We start from the raw sequence: 15725 nt of genomic DNA on the forward strand, positions 1-15725 counted from the left end.
AAAATTAACATACCTGCTGCAAGACCTCTGGACTAAGCCATGGTAGAACTTTAATGCTAAATTTGGGGAAATCATGAACTACTTTGAGACGCTGACCATGGCTGATCATACTGAGGTTACTGCGCAAGCCAGAAAGATATACTTTTCCATCTGCAGATATCAGGATATGACTGGCCTTCACACTCCTGCATACAAAAAAGCAAAACAAAACAACAACAACAAAAAAAAGTCACAAATCCCCATCAATCCAAACCAACTCCATTTTATACCAAAAAAGAAAAACTCTGGAATTTGAGGCAGAAGGTATTGTTGAGAAAGACCGTTGGCTTACCTGAACGGTCATTCTCAGGGCACTGTACTTGAGAGACTGCCTGCTGCCAATTACCTCCAATAGACCGATTAGATCCCACAGATTAGGCCTCCTCCGAATTCCATCCGCTGGCCAATGCCGGCTGGCAACCACCCGAAGGAGAGCCTTCTCTGTGGCTGCTCCAACCCTCTGGAACGAGCTCCCTGTGGAGATTCGAACCCACCACCCTCCAGGCCTTCCGCAAAGCCCTTAAAACCTGGCTGTTCCGACAGGCCTGGGGCTAAAGAGTTTTGCCCCACTTCTCGAATGGTATGGTTGTTGTGTGTTTTTAAATTTTGTATTGTTATGTCTTGTCTTTTTTATCCCCCTGTCTGTAACCCCTTCCCTGATTGAATTGCGAGCCGCCCTGAGTCCCCTTCGGGGAAAAGGGTGGCATATAAATGTAATCAATCAATCAATCAATCAATCAATCACTGCGAGGAGAGTCCAATGCTGGGTTAACACAGCCTATCTGCCCTTGGACCGAGTGATGTTTTTCAGTTGACCACGCCTTCCTTTGCCTCTGCATGTTCAGTTTGAAAACGAAGGAGACAGTCCTGCAATCAGTTACAGTCAATACAGTTCACATCGTGTAAGATAATAAACACCCCGGGCGGGTTTGGATTCTCCTTGCAGTGCCCTGAGAACAACCATTCAGGTAAGCCAACGGCCTTTCTCCAGTGCACTGCTCGGAGAGTCCAATGCTGGGACATGCCCAAGCTATTGAGTCCCAGGGTGGGGAGCACCGGAGCCTCTGGCAGTTCAGCCACTCTTTGTAATACTCTTCTGCCAAACGAGGCTTCGGCATCTTATAGTTTTTAATGAAAGCCGTGGGAGGCCCAAGTGGCCGCTCTACAAATGTTAAGAATAGAAGCCTGTGTCGCCCAGGCTGCAGAAGCTGCTGCGCTCCTAGTGGAGTGTGTGGTGACCCGGCTTGGAGCAGTCTTGCCCTGGTGCTCATATGCCAGCTTTATGCAAGCGCGTAACCAATGACCCACTGTGTGTGAGGAGACTTTGTGGCCCAGAGACGCAGGGAGGAAGGAGACAAAGAGCGCCTCTGAACGGCGGAAGTCTTTTGTTCTCTTTACATACGTGCGCACGGTTCATCTCACGTCCAACTTGTGCCACTCACATTCCTTAGGGTGAGAAGGACGGGGACAGAAGTTGGGCAAAATAATCTCTTGAGTCCTGTGAAACAGTTAATTTTCGGAGTAAAGGACGGATCAAGTCTCAGAATTACTCTATCCGGATGAACTACGCACAGATCCTGCCTGACAGAAAGAGCTGCCAGCTTGGATACCCTGCGTGCAGATGTAATAGCCACCAGGAAATCAGTTTTGATGGTAAGGTGGCGTAGACTGGTCGTGCGCAAAGGTTCAAATGGGGCTTTCGTCAGAGCCTTAAGCACGAATGGAAGGTCCCATGATGGATACCGGTGAACAGCTGGAGGGCTGATGTTCGCAGCTCCCTTAAGAAAGCTCTTGATCTGAGGATGTTGACTCAGAGAGCGAGAAGAACCCCTAGCTAGAATAGTGGACAGTGCTGCAACCTGACGTCTAAGGGTGGTAACAGCAAGTCCTTTATCTAGACCCTCCTGCAAGAAATCTAGGGTTTGAGGAATCGAGGCTGATGAGGCCTCTATGTCCCTAGTCTTGCACCACTGTGAGAACGCAGCCCAGGTGGCATCGTAGATTCTAGTAGTAGAAGGCCTCCTGGACGCTTGTATCGTTCGAATGACCTGGTCAGAGAACTTCTGCTTCCTCAGGAGCTCCCCCTCAAGTGCCAAACGGCTAGCTGGGCTCCGGATGGCTGATGGCCCCCTGGCTGAGGGAGATTTGGTCTTGAGGGATTCGCCACGGTCTCTGAACTAAGAGACTGACCAGGTCTGCGTACCAGGGCCTTCTGAGCCAGAAGGGAGCCACCAAGATGAGGTCTGCCTTTTCGGCCAAGAGCTTGTTCACCACCTGAGGAATGAACGGAAGTGGTGGGAAGGCATACAGTAGTCCCTGAGGCCACACGGACCTCAGTGCGTTTGTTCCCTCCGCCAGGGGCGAGTGTTAGCGACTGAAGAAGCGTGGGAGATGTGTGTTGTTGTCTGTGGCAAACAGGTCTACTTGCGATTTGCCGAATCTCCTCATGATCTGCTGGAACAGGTCCGGGTGCAGGCGCCACTCTGAGTGGTCGATGCATTGGCGGCTCAGCCAGTCTGCTTCCTGGTTGCTGATGCCGGCGATGTGATCTGCACTGAGAGAAGCCAGATGACGCTCCGCCCACCTGCCCAGAGCTTCTGCCTCGAGCATGAGGGCCTTTGATCGAGTGCCCCCCTGCCGGTTTATATGTGCTTTGGTCGCCACATTGTCTGTCATTAACAATACATGAGCCCCTTTTACGAGAGTGGAGAACCTTGGCAGTGCGAGGTGAGCTGCCCTCAGTTCCAGCCAATTGATGCTGTCTTTCTGGCTCCTTGAACAAGCAGCCCTTCTTGACTGCCTTGGATCTCCACCATGCCAGAGATCGGATCACCTTCCGCGGGAGTCGAACGCGCCTGTGTGAGTTGCTGATCTTGGCCCTCTGCATTGGCAGCAGGAACCACTGCAGCTCCCTGGCATGGAGACGAGCCCAGGGAACCACCTTCAGACACTATATCATTATCCCCAAGAGCTGGGACAGCTGGATGATTGGTACCGACCTGGCAAGGCTGCAGTGTTTCACTCTGCGTCTCAGGTTGAACAGCCAGTTTGGAGAAAGAAATACCTGGCAGGAGGTGGAGTTGATGACTGCACCCAGGTACTGTATACAGGTGGACGGCCGGAACTGGCTCTTCTCCATGTTGACAGAGAAGCCATGGTGCTGCTGAGTCTGCACCGTTAGAGAAACATCGCGGTGTGCTTGCTTGATGATGAGAGAATGAATAATTATATCGTCCAAATAACATTCCAGACGAACCGGATGACTGCGGAGGTGAACCGCTAGCACTGCCAGGATTTTGGTAAACGTTCTGGGCGCAGATGATAGCCCGAAGGGAAGCGCCTTGTATTGATAATGCTTCCCTTCCGAACAGAACCTCAGGAACCGCCTGTGGGCCACATGGATGGGGACATGCAGGTAGGCCTCTTTGAGATCTATTGAGGTCAATAAGTCCCCCTCCCTTATACAGTCCAGGATGGAGTGGAGTGACTGCATCTTGAACCTCTTGTAAGCCAGATGCTGATTCAGGCTCTTGAGGTCGAAGATGGTCCTCCAACCCCCTGAACTCTTGGACACAAGAAATAGGATAGAATAGAAGCCCCTCCCCTGCTGATCCCTGGGGACAGGCTCTATCGCCTCTATCTCTAGGAGATGGCGGATTTCTGCTCTCATGCGCTCCCTCTTCTCTGGGTTCCTGGGGGTAGGGCAGCGAAGAAACTTCCTCTGGGGGAAGGTTAGAAAGTCCAGGACAAGGCCCCTCCGATTGGTGTTGAGGACCCACTTGTCCGATGTTATCTCCTCCCACCTGTCGGCATACAGCCGCAGCCGATTCCCGATGGGAGAATCCCTGCGACCGTCACTTCCCTTTACGAAAGGGTCGGGAGCTACCACTGTTGTTTCCGCCTCCTCGGAATGGTCTCTGAAAGGAAGACTGGGATTGGTTGGCACGAGAACCGAAGGAAGATCTGTCCTGGTGCCTATCCCCCCCTGCCTGAAAGGGTCTCTGGTAGGAAGAAGGGTGAGAAGATTGCCCTGCTTCCTGACTTCTGTAAGGTCTCTTACGAAAGGACCCCGTCCCTTTACGGTCACCCTTTTAAGAGTAGCGGGGAGGATTTTGCGTTTGTCCTTAGTTTAGGTGACAAACTTGTCCAGAGCCTCTCCGAAAAGAAGGCCTCCCTTAAATGGGGCCGATGCCAGCTTCCATTTGGCTTTCATTTCAGCTTGCTAATGTCTAAGCCATAGGAGACGGCGTGAGGTGATATTGGAGGAGAGGGCCCTGGATGAGAATTTGGCTGCTGTCAAGGTGGCATCCGCCGAGTACTCGACAGCAGTTATAATTTTGGTGAGCTCATGGCGCCATCTAGCCTTCTTGGGGGGTGACCAAGATCTGAGTTGTCGCAGCCAAAATAAGGTGACCCTAATAAAAAATGAAGCAGAGGTGGATGCCTTAATAGCCCACGCAGACGCCATGTGTGTCTTCTGGCACGCCTTTTCCGACCTCTTATCTTCTGCCTTCAGACCCTCTAAGAGCTCACCTGGTAGGTTTGAGTTGGAAGTTAGGGACACAACCGGGGCATCTACTTCAGGGAATTTCAGGATGTCTTCCATTTTCCTCTCCAGGGCATACAGTGCCCTGTCTCCCCCACTAGGGTTGGTCAGTGTGCCTGGCTGTAGCCACTGGCGCTGCACCGCATCCATAAATAGGTCAGGTACTGGAATGACCTCAGGCGCTGCTACTGTTTCTTTGAACAGGCCATGTTTGTGATTCTTGGAGGTAGAAGCCGGAGCGGCCTCAGGCTTGGAAATGGGGCCTAGCTCCGTAGCCGTCATTGCCTTGTGCAAGATGGATTTAATTAAAGACGGCTTGAACAGGTCACTGAAGGCCGGCTTATCAGGGGTAAGGTCTTCGTCTTCAGAAAGAACGAAAATTCCCCCCTCCTCCTGCTCAGAACTGGAAAGCTCAGAATGAGATGGGCTGGAGGAGTCAGAAGAGGATACAGGCTCTTTGGAGGTGGAGGCCTTAGGTTGGCGTTTTTTCTTTGGGGCCTTGGTCTTGCAAGAGCCCCTGTGCTTAATTCCTTCAGCTATCCCCTGAGAAATGGCTAAGGAAATCACCTCCCACATTTCATCCGAGAGAGCTGGACCTTTACCCCTCTTCAGTTTCTGCTTGCTGGGCCTGCGATGGCCAGCCCTGCCTGAGCTGGATTCCCCTTTTTCACAATGGGAATCCTGGATGGAGTCACATTCCAATGGAGGAGCTAGGGGAGTCAGGGTAGCCCCAAGAAGCCTCTTGAAATGGATCCCTTGATCTATAGCCATCCTCAGAGAGGAATTCACTCTCCCCAGGGGAAGGTGCCTCCGATCAGGGGAAGCTAATTCCCTGTTACGATGGCTCGGGCTAGGTTCTGGTTGATGGGGCCTAGAGACCTCCCTGGGATCCACTGTGGCTCTTGGTGAAGACCTTTCATTAGAGCCCTTGTGCCCTTTGCCTTTTTTCACAGAGGGATCCAGCTTGCTGCGCTTGCTGGAGGGCCCTATCTGGTCCCCTAAGGCCTCCCTGCATTCCTCTGCCATGCTCAGGGCACCCACGGGGCCTGGAAGCTAGCTGGAGCTGGGATGGGCACGCACTGGCCAAAATGGCTCAAATACGCTTGCAGACTCTTCAGGAGAGAAGGGCCGCCTGGAGGTCGGATTCCTTCCTCCCACCGCCCTCGGGTCCCCGAGACTTAGCTTCTTCTCAGGAGGGAGAGACTAGCTGGCTCCCCAGACTAATCTCCAGCCTCCCTGCGGCATTCTGCAGTTGCTGAGGGCTGGCTGTGGCTCCGCTCGGGCTGCCTGGCTCTCCGCTGCTCCACGAGCAGCGCTGGAAGAATTTTCGCTCTCCACACGAGCCGCACGTTCTCTGCTCTTCGCCTTGCTTTGGAGCGATCCAACATGGTGGCAGGTGCGCGCGCAGCCGCCTCCCGCTCTTTTTAGCCTCACAGCCCAGAAAAGCGTGCGAAGGTTCCAACCGTCGCTGCTGTTGCTGGGCAGAGTTGAGCGGCCGAGTGGCCAGCAGCTAAGAAGCCTGCAGGCACCCGAACCCTCAGTTGGGGTTTTTTTCTTTTAAAAGTCCCTGGGATCGGGTTGGGAAGATCTCCCACCACCCCTGCCACTCGCCAGCAGCCGCTGGGCAAGGGTTTGCAATCCCCTGGAGCGGTTGCGACCAGCAGCTGCAGGGGAAGCCCAGGTGCCCTCTTAAAGCGACACAAACCTCTATGGAGTCAAATCTGACAGTTCTTGTAATAGATAGACAATCTTCTAAATTAAGAAGCCAAATGTGGTCCAAAGTGGGAAACTTTCCAGCCTATCTGACCTTAGACTGGAGCACTCCCAAAACAGTCCCAATGGGCGGACTGAGTTTTCAAACTGAGCATGCAGAGGCAAAGGGAGGCATGGTCAACAGAAAAACATCACTCAGTCCAAGGGCAGATAGGTTGTGTTAACCCAGCATTGAACTCTCCAAGCAGTGCACTGGAGAAGTTCAGCAAATATTTGCACCCTGGCAATACTAATTTGAACAAAAAACCAAAGCTGGAAACAATTATTTTACTAGTTAACATTTACAATTATCTTTCTTACCTATGAACATAACCCATATGGTGTATATAATCAAGAGCTTTCAATACCCCTTGAAGGATGTAAGCCATAGCTAATTCACTCATACCATCCATAAAATGTGTACGTATTAAATCTTTGGCAGAACCTTTAAAAAGAAAATACAATATTATGATTTGATACAGTCCATAAAACCTTAATAGATATATCTTCTATTATCTATAAAAATCAGAAAGATGAGAAGCCATTAAATGTGAAGTTGTAATTCTACTTCACAAAAGACTAAAATTTCTTATTCTTTATGAAGGCTATTTTCTACATCAGCATTGATGAGAATGAGAGAAACCAGAGACTTTCATAAGGATTAAGAACCAATGGGATATAAAATTTGCTGGACTAAGTTTAGGAAGGCTTAGATTCAAATTACTACTTAGTTATGAAGCTAAACTTTGTGAATTGGACCTGTCATTATTACACTAACATTAATGTTCAGAGTAATTTTTTGAATCAAAGAAAGAACCATATACATTGAAATGAAGTACTTAGAAAACATATAACATTTATATTTAATCATTTGGTATGATAGTTACAATATATTTTCCCTGGAAAATTCATGTGCATAATTCTCCCAAGTATAGATGAAAATGGAGGAACTGCAGTTATCCTTATTGGATCTTTTTTCTCCATACTAACAACAGAAAAATAACTCTTCTTGTTTCCCTCAATCTAACCTATTCCACTCTCTGTTAACATGATTGACAACCAGGACTTTCTTACTTTGGATTACCAAAAAGTGACTTGGTATCTCTGGTAATGCAGGGCATTCTGTTTTTGCTTGCACTGCTTTAAAAATATCTGTATTTTAAAATACTTGGTCTTTCAAAAAAAACAACCCTATCAATGTACATTAATCTGAATTTGCTAATAATTAGCTCAATAATAAATTATAAAACACAAATTAACATAAAATCAAAATAACTGTCTCTGTTTAGGCAATTAATGCAAAATCTAATATATGGATTAGAAACATAGCTTTATGAGTCTTTATTTTAATGCTGCCACTAATTACTATCAATGCCTGAATATGCTTTCATTACATGAAAAAAATCCTGTGTGAAAGAGCAGGAAAATCCTTTCTATTCTTACTTACCATATGCCATGAATGATGTAACAACCCATAGTTCATTGTCAGCTATGAAGGCTGCTTTATATGGCACTAAGTTGGGGTGGCTGAAGAATTTTGAGACATGAAGCTCACCCTGAAATCCAAAATGTAGCAAGGTATTATTGGCAAATCTGATGTGAGATATGGAGTAAGATATGACAATCCAGAGGGAATTAAATAATAATTAGCAATAAAATATAATATTCTGTTAATAATTTATTCATTCAGATTTTTAGCTGGTAATCACAGTTCATGGAGACTTTAGTACTAACAGCAGGCAGAAAGTACTACTGAAATGAATAAAATATTATTATACTTTTTTCCAGTAACATTAAATTGGCCCCTGTGGGCCAATTTAATACAGGACCAAATGGGCTTCATTCATAATTCTTATGTTGTACTGTACAACTATCATATATTAAGCTGGGTAAGAACTAAGAACACTTCTAGGAGGGACCAACCAAAGAAATTCAGCATAATTGCTAGCTTTACCTGCAAAAATGCTACCATCTCATTGGTGCAGGCCTCTAAGTTGACTCTCCGGACAGTGACAAATTCCCCACTTGGTTTATATTGTGCCAGATTCACAGTCATTAATTCCTCAAAACCTTTTCCTGAAAAAAATATGTAGCACTTTTACAATATTATTTCAATCATTTCAATCAAAATGAGACATGTAACATCTCAAACATTTTTTGCACTTATCCATTTTGAAGATTTTAGTTATGGCAGAATTCAGGAAAGTTGTCCCCTTAATAGAATAACAGAGTTGGAAGGGACTTTGGAGGTCTTCTAGTCCAACCCCCTACTTAGGCAGGAAACCCTACATAGACAAAATGGTTATACAATCACTTCTTCAAAACTTTTAGTGTTGGAGCATTTACAACCTCTGAAGGCAAGTTGTTTTACTGATTGTTCTGTCAGAAAATTTCTCCTTAGTTCTAAGTTGCTTCTCTCCTTGATTAATTTTCATCCATTGCTTCTTATCCTGCCCTCAGATGCCTTGGAGAACAGTCCACTCTTCTTTGTGGCAGCCCCTGAGATATTGGAACACCAATATAATGTCATCACTAGTCCTACTTTTCATCAGACTAAACATACCCAGTTCCATCAACTGTTCTTTTTGTTTTAGCCTCCAGTCCCCTAATCACATTTGCTGCTCTCCTCTGCACTCTTTCTAGAGCCTCAACATCTTTTTTACATTGTCGCAACCAAAACTGGATGCAGTATTCCAAGTGTGGCTTTACCAAGGCATTATAAAGTGGTATTAACACTTTCCTCCATATAGATCTAGTTCCATTGAGGACTACATATTGAGTGATGTTGGTCAGCCAGTTACAAATCCATATGGTGGTGATAATGTCTAACCCATATTTTTCTATTTTATCAAGTAGTAGGTTATGGTCTACTTTATCAAATGCTTTACTGAAATCCAAGTAAATTATATCAACAATATTCATCTGGTCCACTAATTTTGTCAAAGAATGCAATAAGATTAGTCTGGCATGATCTGTTTTTGACAAACCAATGTTGGCTTTTGGTTATTACTTTGTTGGTTCTAGCTGTTCGCTGATTTGTTGCTTGATTATGTTTTCCAAAATCTTTCCGGATATTGAGGTTAGGTTTGTAATTTCTTGGATCCATTTTTTTCCTTTTTTGAAAGTGGGAGCTATATCAACTCTTTTCCAGTCTTCTGCCAGTTCCCCGGTGCTCCAGGAACCTTGAAAGATATAGTTCAGTGGTTCTGAGATTTCATCTGCCAGTTCCTTCAAAATTTTGGGGTGTAATCCATCTGGTCCTGGTGATTTGAACTCGTTTAGGGTAGACAGGTCCTCATCGTTTTCTTCCCTATTTTAAATTTGTGTTCCTAATTTCTTTTTTGTGGTGTTTTTGATAGGTTGGACTGTTTTTTCCCTTTCTGTAAAGACAGATGCAAAAAATGAGTTAAGTAGTTGTGCTTTTTCCCTGTTGCTTGTCACCTTCTTGCCACTTTCTCCCAGCAATGGACCAATTCTTTCCTTGACTTTTTCTTGTTTTTAACATGTTGGAAGAAGCTTTTTTCCTTGTGAATCTTAGCTTTCCTCACTTCATCTTTGCAGGCTAAGGCTATTTGCTGATATTTTGGCCTACTTATATGCCCTCCTTTCCATTTTTTATACTTGTCCTTTTTCTCTTTCAATTTGTCAGAGTTCTTTAATCCACCATGATGGTTTCTTTTGAGGGCTGTTATTTTTCTTCTTCATTGGTATTGTGCTAGACTAGGCTTTTATAAATCTCTCTTTTCAAAATTTCCCAAACTTCTTGAGTTGTTTTCCCCTTGAGGATTCTCATCCATGGAATCCTTCCCAAGCTCTCTCTAAATTTATTGAAATGAGCTCTCTTAAAGTCCAAGGTTCTAGTTTGACCTTGTTCTATTGCTCGTGTTTGCATAAAGTTGAATTCTAATATTGCATGATCACTCCCCCCTAAGTTTCCTATAGCTTCAAAACCTTCTATCATTTAATCAGTTAGAATTAAATCCAATATGGCTGATTCTCTTGTTCCCTTCTCTACTTTTTGGGAAACAAAGCTGTCTGCTAGGTTTGGCAAGAACCTATTTGATTTTCCACTTGGTGCAGAGTTTGTCTCCCAGTTGATGTCAGGATAGTTAAAATCCCCCATTACTATTGTGGTGTGCTTCCTACATACCTTAGTCAGCTAACTAGCAAAAAGTTCATCTACTTCCTGTGTTTGGTTGGGTGGCCTATAGTCAATGGCAATGTCATTTCCCCCCCCCCCCTCAACCTTTAATATTGACCCAAATGCATTCAGGACAGTTTTTGTCATTGTTGTTCTCTATTTCTGTAGAGATGTAGCTATTTCTTACGTATAGGGCAACTCCATCTCCTCTTTTATTTGGTCTATTTCTTTTAAATAATTTAAATCCCTCTAGCTTTATGTTCCATTTATATGTTTCATCTGATGAAGTTTCTGTAATGGCAACAATATCATATCTACCCTCATTTACTTGAATTTCTAATCACCCTGTTTATTCCATATTTATTTATTCCTCATTTATATTTAAAAGCTCATTTGTTCAATCACTTTTTGCTAACAAGTTAAGGCATTCATTTATATATTTTATTACTTTAATTTGTTGATTTTAGCTAAGAAGGTAAATCAATAATTTGTGAATAAAATAAATTCTCAATACTCTGCTAGTTACACATACACACACACATTTCTTCTTTCAGTTTGGGGTCACTTATTCTTCAGTATTTTGGGGGGGGGTAACTATTTAAATTTATTCAAAATATTAAAATCCAAGATAAAATAAAATATGAACAGAGACAAAAGAAAACCTGGGTTGTCAGCTTTGTAGCTGAAAGGTTTGGTATTTTTAACCGCTGAGACTTTGTGGCTCCTGTGTATTCAAATTAAGAGATATATTAAAATATGATGGTGTGGCACTTGGTAGCTCATAATCCCAACACAGTTTTTCCCTCATATTTTTTTTTCTTTTTCCTTGTCAACTAATGTAGGGCTAGTGGGCATTAGAGTGCTATCTTAATATTCTTGATTACAATTATTAAATAATTTCATGTTATTACCATGCAGCCTAACTTAGTGGGATTAATTTAAAATATCTTATGAGAAAGTAAGTTACTTAACCATGTCTTTAGATTTATAACAAGTTTGCGATTACAGTGGCCAACATTACCTATTATGGTCAGTAACTCATAACAACTGATGTCAGGCAGATAACTGCTCATGTTGTCCCTCTTTGGGGAAGTTGTTATTGACTCTGAACTTGCCTCATTGGTCTAGAAAATAAAAAGTAAGATATGGAAAATATTATATAATCTGTAAAACAATATTGCATATATTTCGCACTATTTATATCAGTAGAGAGAAACAGAAAACATATCCTTTACTGAAGATGGTATCATGTCTAAAACGTATTTTTGGGAAAATTAGCTGTAAAATGCTATCCAAGTCTTTATACAATGATTGACTGTATTACTTGCTGAATCTGTCACAAGAAGTATTTGTTGTTCTTCAAAATTCTCACTTCAAAATAGATGTACATATCTTTATTATTTCTCAAAACATGCAATTCAATATTTCTAGATATATATTTGTAACTCTGGGTTTGACATATTATATAGCTTTCAAGAGTACCAGAACAATGTCTGCCCAGTTCCGCAGAATATTTCAAGTTCAAACTGTAACATATCAAGATAAAATTATTCAGAAACCAGGATATAGAAGTTTCTCAGTGTAATGTAGGAAGACTACTAACCTCAAAGCTGACCACTCTCAGCTAGATGGATCAATAGATTAGGAGATTCTATCACTACCTCAAAAATGCTATATTCATTATATTTTCTTTGCAATATAACCGAAAAAAATGTAACTGTCTTCTCCTTTTAGTATTTCTCCTTTTTTTTGAAAAGCACAACATATTTTGAGTACATTTAATAAACATATAATAGCAATACTTTATTTAAAAAAGGAAGTAAAATACTAGAAAAGAAAACTTGCAAGCAGAACAGGAGCTCAGGTTTAGGAGCAGAATAGATATTGTCTAAAAGCTCAATTTAATAAGTTTATTCAAATTTTACTGAGTCCAATAAGGCTTAATTTGCTAAATATATGTTCAATTCCAGCCTAACATTCTTTATAAATGTAGTATTCACACTAAATAAATGTAATTTAACTTTTGTTCTGCACAAAAAATAAAAATAACGTTGTTATTTACAGAGGAATATAGTTTTCAGCAAATCTGTTAGCTTTTACAAAACATCATAAACTAATTTCTAAATTGCCACGCCAAAAAAAAAACCTGCTTGAAAAATTCTATTCATGCAGAGGAAAACTACTAAGTTTGATGTTTTACAAACATATTAAAAAGTTTGAAATTAAATTTTTACTTGTGATATAACTCCTCCAAATAAATCAAACTACACTGTTCCTCAAGGATTTCAACACTGGATCATTTTTGGTGTAAAATGGCAAACAATAAGCAAAGGAATTTTTCATTTCAAAAGTGTCAGGTTTTTATAGAATAAATTTGGTCGAATTTGTTTTGATAAAATTTGTTTGGAAAATGTGATATAGAATTGGCTAAATCTTCAGCATCATCTCAATCCCCCCTCCCCCACATTGTCTTTCTATAGTTATGTTATAATTCCCTCACCTAGATTTTTTAAAAAGTTTCATTACTTCTTACAGGAAGATCTCTGTAGTTTTGAAACCTTAAAATGTTCTTTGTTCAAACAATTCCATTTATTGTTACTGTATTATGGAAGATTTCTCTTAAAAATGTCTCTTAGAAAATATCAAGATTGCACATCTTTACCCTGAACACCTTGAATTTTTATTGATGACATCTCTACAGCTCATCACTGATGAAGGAATAATAATGGCTGAAAATAAGGGCAGCTAATGGCTTTATGGTATTATAAACATATGTATTCACATATTTATTCACAATTAAGTTATACTAACTGAATGTAGATTTCTCACATATAGTTCTATATCACTTATTTGAGAAGAAACCTAACTGAAATCAATGAAACTTTTAAGAAAACAAATCTGAAATTGCACCATAAACTCTTAAATATTCTATGTAATTATTCATAAATATACAAGTACTATTCCTAACCATTAACAAACAGGAGTTTTTCTGAATCTGACCAGAATTATGAAACATTACAGCAATGTTAATTTGTCTGGTCATACCTTATTTGTATTTGCTTTTTTTAAAAAGCAGATTAACTATTTCTTTTTTATATTTTACTTTTTAAATAAGCATTATACCAATTATTATCAGTATAAAGGAAACCTCATCAGATTAGCTATTTGTGAGTCAAAGATTCTTGACCAAAATAAAATACATATGCCAATCACCACAACTTTATTTCCAGGGTGAAATCTTGTGTCCACACATATAAAGCTAAAACATTTTATGTTTAAATAAGATAAAATGAAAATAAATTTAAAATGTCTACAAGGAATAGAATAAATTTCCATGCAATAGGCCACAACATCACAGCCTATGAAAGGCACTTACTTTTCTCCGAGAATCACCCGGAGGCTGCTCTGGAGTAAAGAAATTTATAATTCGACTTTGTTTTTAAAACAGAAACTCATTAAAAATAAATTTGAATTAATTGATAAATAAGAAAAAATAACCTCAAAATATCTGGTTCAAATTAACATATCTGATCAAAAACAGTAAATTCTTGAAAAATATGTAATTTATGTATTTATTTTTGTATACAAAATATACATACATACATTCTCATCTGGATTAAATATATATGTGTGTGTGTGTGTGTCTGTGTGTGTATGTATGTATGTATGTATGCATGCATGTATGTATGTATTTTATGTATGTATGTGGGTGGGTGTGTAGGAAATTTGGATTTTTGTTTGCCTCCTAATCCAACCTTCCAGAATGTTTAAGTGTCTGTTTAACTGTCTTGTATATATCAAAAGCAATAAGCAATACTATCACACCATAGCCCAGGGAAGAAGTTGCAGGTGAGCTACCAAGCAGACTATTTCTTGAAATTCATTTTTCTCTGATTTCTTTACTTGGTTGGAAAGAAAATACTTGCTTTTTATTCTTACCCCACCCAATTCACAGAATGTAGTTTAAAGAGAAAGAGGTTTCAAGAGAGTAAGCCAGTAGCAGGAAAGAGTCAAGCAAAGAGACATTGTCTGCAGAATGTTTGCTTCCCCTGACACACCCTTGAATAGCAGAGATAGAAGAAAAAGAGATATCAAGAGAATTCTATAAGCTGTTTGCATAGTGCACCCATAGTTCCAATTTCAAATTACCAGCACAATTACATTACTTTTGATGTGCAGAAGTGCAAAAAACTTACTTTCTTGAAATCTTTTTCTCTCCAATCTCTTTGTTCTGTGGGAGCAGGCATAAAATCAGGCAAAGGAAAAATTGTCTAAAGGAATTGTTTGCTTTTGTTCTACATTCACCCCCACCCCAGAGCACTGCATTCAATGTGTTGAAGAGCAAATTGCTTGTTTTCTTACAATCCCTTTCTCTCCAATCTCTCTACTCTGCAAAGGAGAAAAAAAGAAGGAAAAAATCTATATATCAAATGCAAACTATATGTACAGGCTGTAATGGTGATCACATCACTGAGGATGCTATGAAGATCCTGAATAGGCTATAAAATTCTTTTTTCCAATACCATCATAATGTTGAATGATTGCAGAACAAAGAGTCAGTAAATGACAATACACTCCTCACATTTTATCTCCCCTCCACTAAATGCGCACATTTACAAATTACATTCTTTCTTTGAGAAAGAAAATAGTTTAAGGTTTCTGCTTGCAGACTTCAAACCAAAAAGTAATCCCCATTCCTAACTGAAGAAGGAAGAAAGTTGCACAGAGTAAACATGATGAGAATCCCAAGTTTCTTGTCATCGACTTATTAGACACAAGCATGTTCTTTATCCACTTTTTATGCACTTGTGACTCAGGCTAGTTAGTTGAAAGGAAGTTATAAGACACCCTAAATCTAATGAGGAAAAGAAGCTTTTTGGAAGCTTAGCCAGTTCTTCAAATAATAGTAACATTAGGTAGGTTGAGAAGTCCAAAATTAATTATATAAAAAAATATCTGCTTCATAACAGTCTCTACCTTGGTGTTAAAAGTTATTAATCTATAAAAAAAAAAAGGAAAAGAAAAAAGAAAAAGCTTCAGTTATTCCCCAGAACTTAAATTTAGTAATTACTATTTCCAGACCTGGAGATTCAACACTGCCCTTATAGTATCTACTGGTAGATATATACTTCAAAATCTTGATCTCAATTACAAAATATAAATTAGTGACTTTGTACCAATTTATGGCAGTGAAAGCCACAATAAATTTATACTTGGAAACTGCTTTATGAAAGTTATTTTTGTTTG

At 41.0% G+C, this 15725-nt stretch overlaps 1 protein-coding gene across 2 annotated transcripts in view; it reads right to left on the reverse strand.

The window, feature by feature from the left end:
• The window catches only part of STRADA (STE20 related adaptor alpha), a 35907-nt gene that overhangs the window by 7381 nt on the left and 12801 nt on the right, over positions 1-15725 (reverse strand). Inside the window, exons 5-10 of one of the 2 annotated variants that reach the window (XM_032235378.1) lie at positions 14675-14709; positions 11500-11602; positions 8292-8413; positions 7785-7893; positions 6659-6782; positions 14-185 (exon numbers count right to left, since the gene is read on the reverse strand). In XM_032235378.1, the coding sequence (XP_032091269.1) occupies positions 14-185; positions 6659-6782; positions 7785-7893; positions 8292-8413; positions 11500-11602; positions 14675-14709 (665 nt within the window). Of the gene's footprint in view, positions 1-13; positions 186-6658; positions 6783-7784; positions 7894-8291; positions 8414-9347; positions 9505-11499; positions 11603-14674; positions 14710-15725 lie in introns of those variants that run through there. The other variant, XM_032235379.1, reaches the window with a different exon arrangement.

Source organism: Thamnophis elegans, chromosome Z (genome assembly GCF_009769535.1).
Source record: "Thamnophis elegans isolate rThaEle1 chromosome Z, rThaEle1.pri, whole genome shotgun sequence".
NCBI lineage: Eukaryota > Metazoa > Chordata > Lepidosauria > Squamata > Colubridae > Thamnophis > Thamnophis elegans.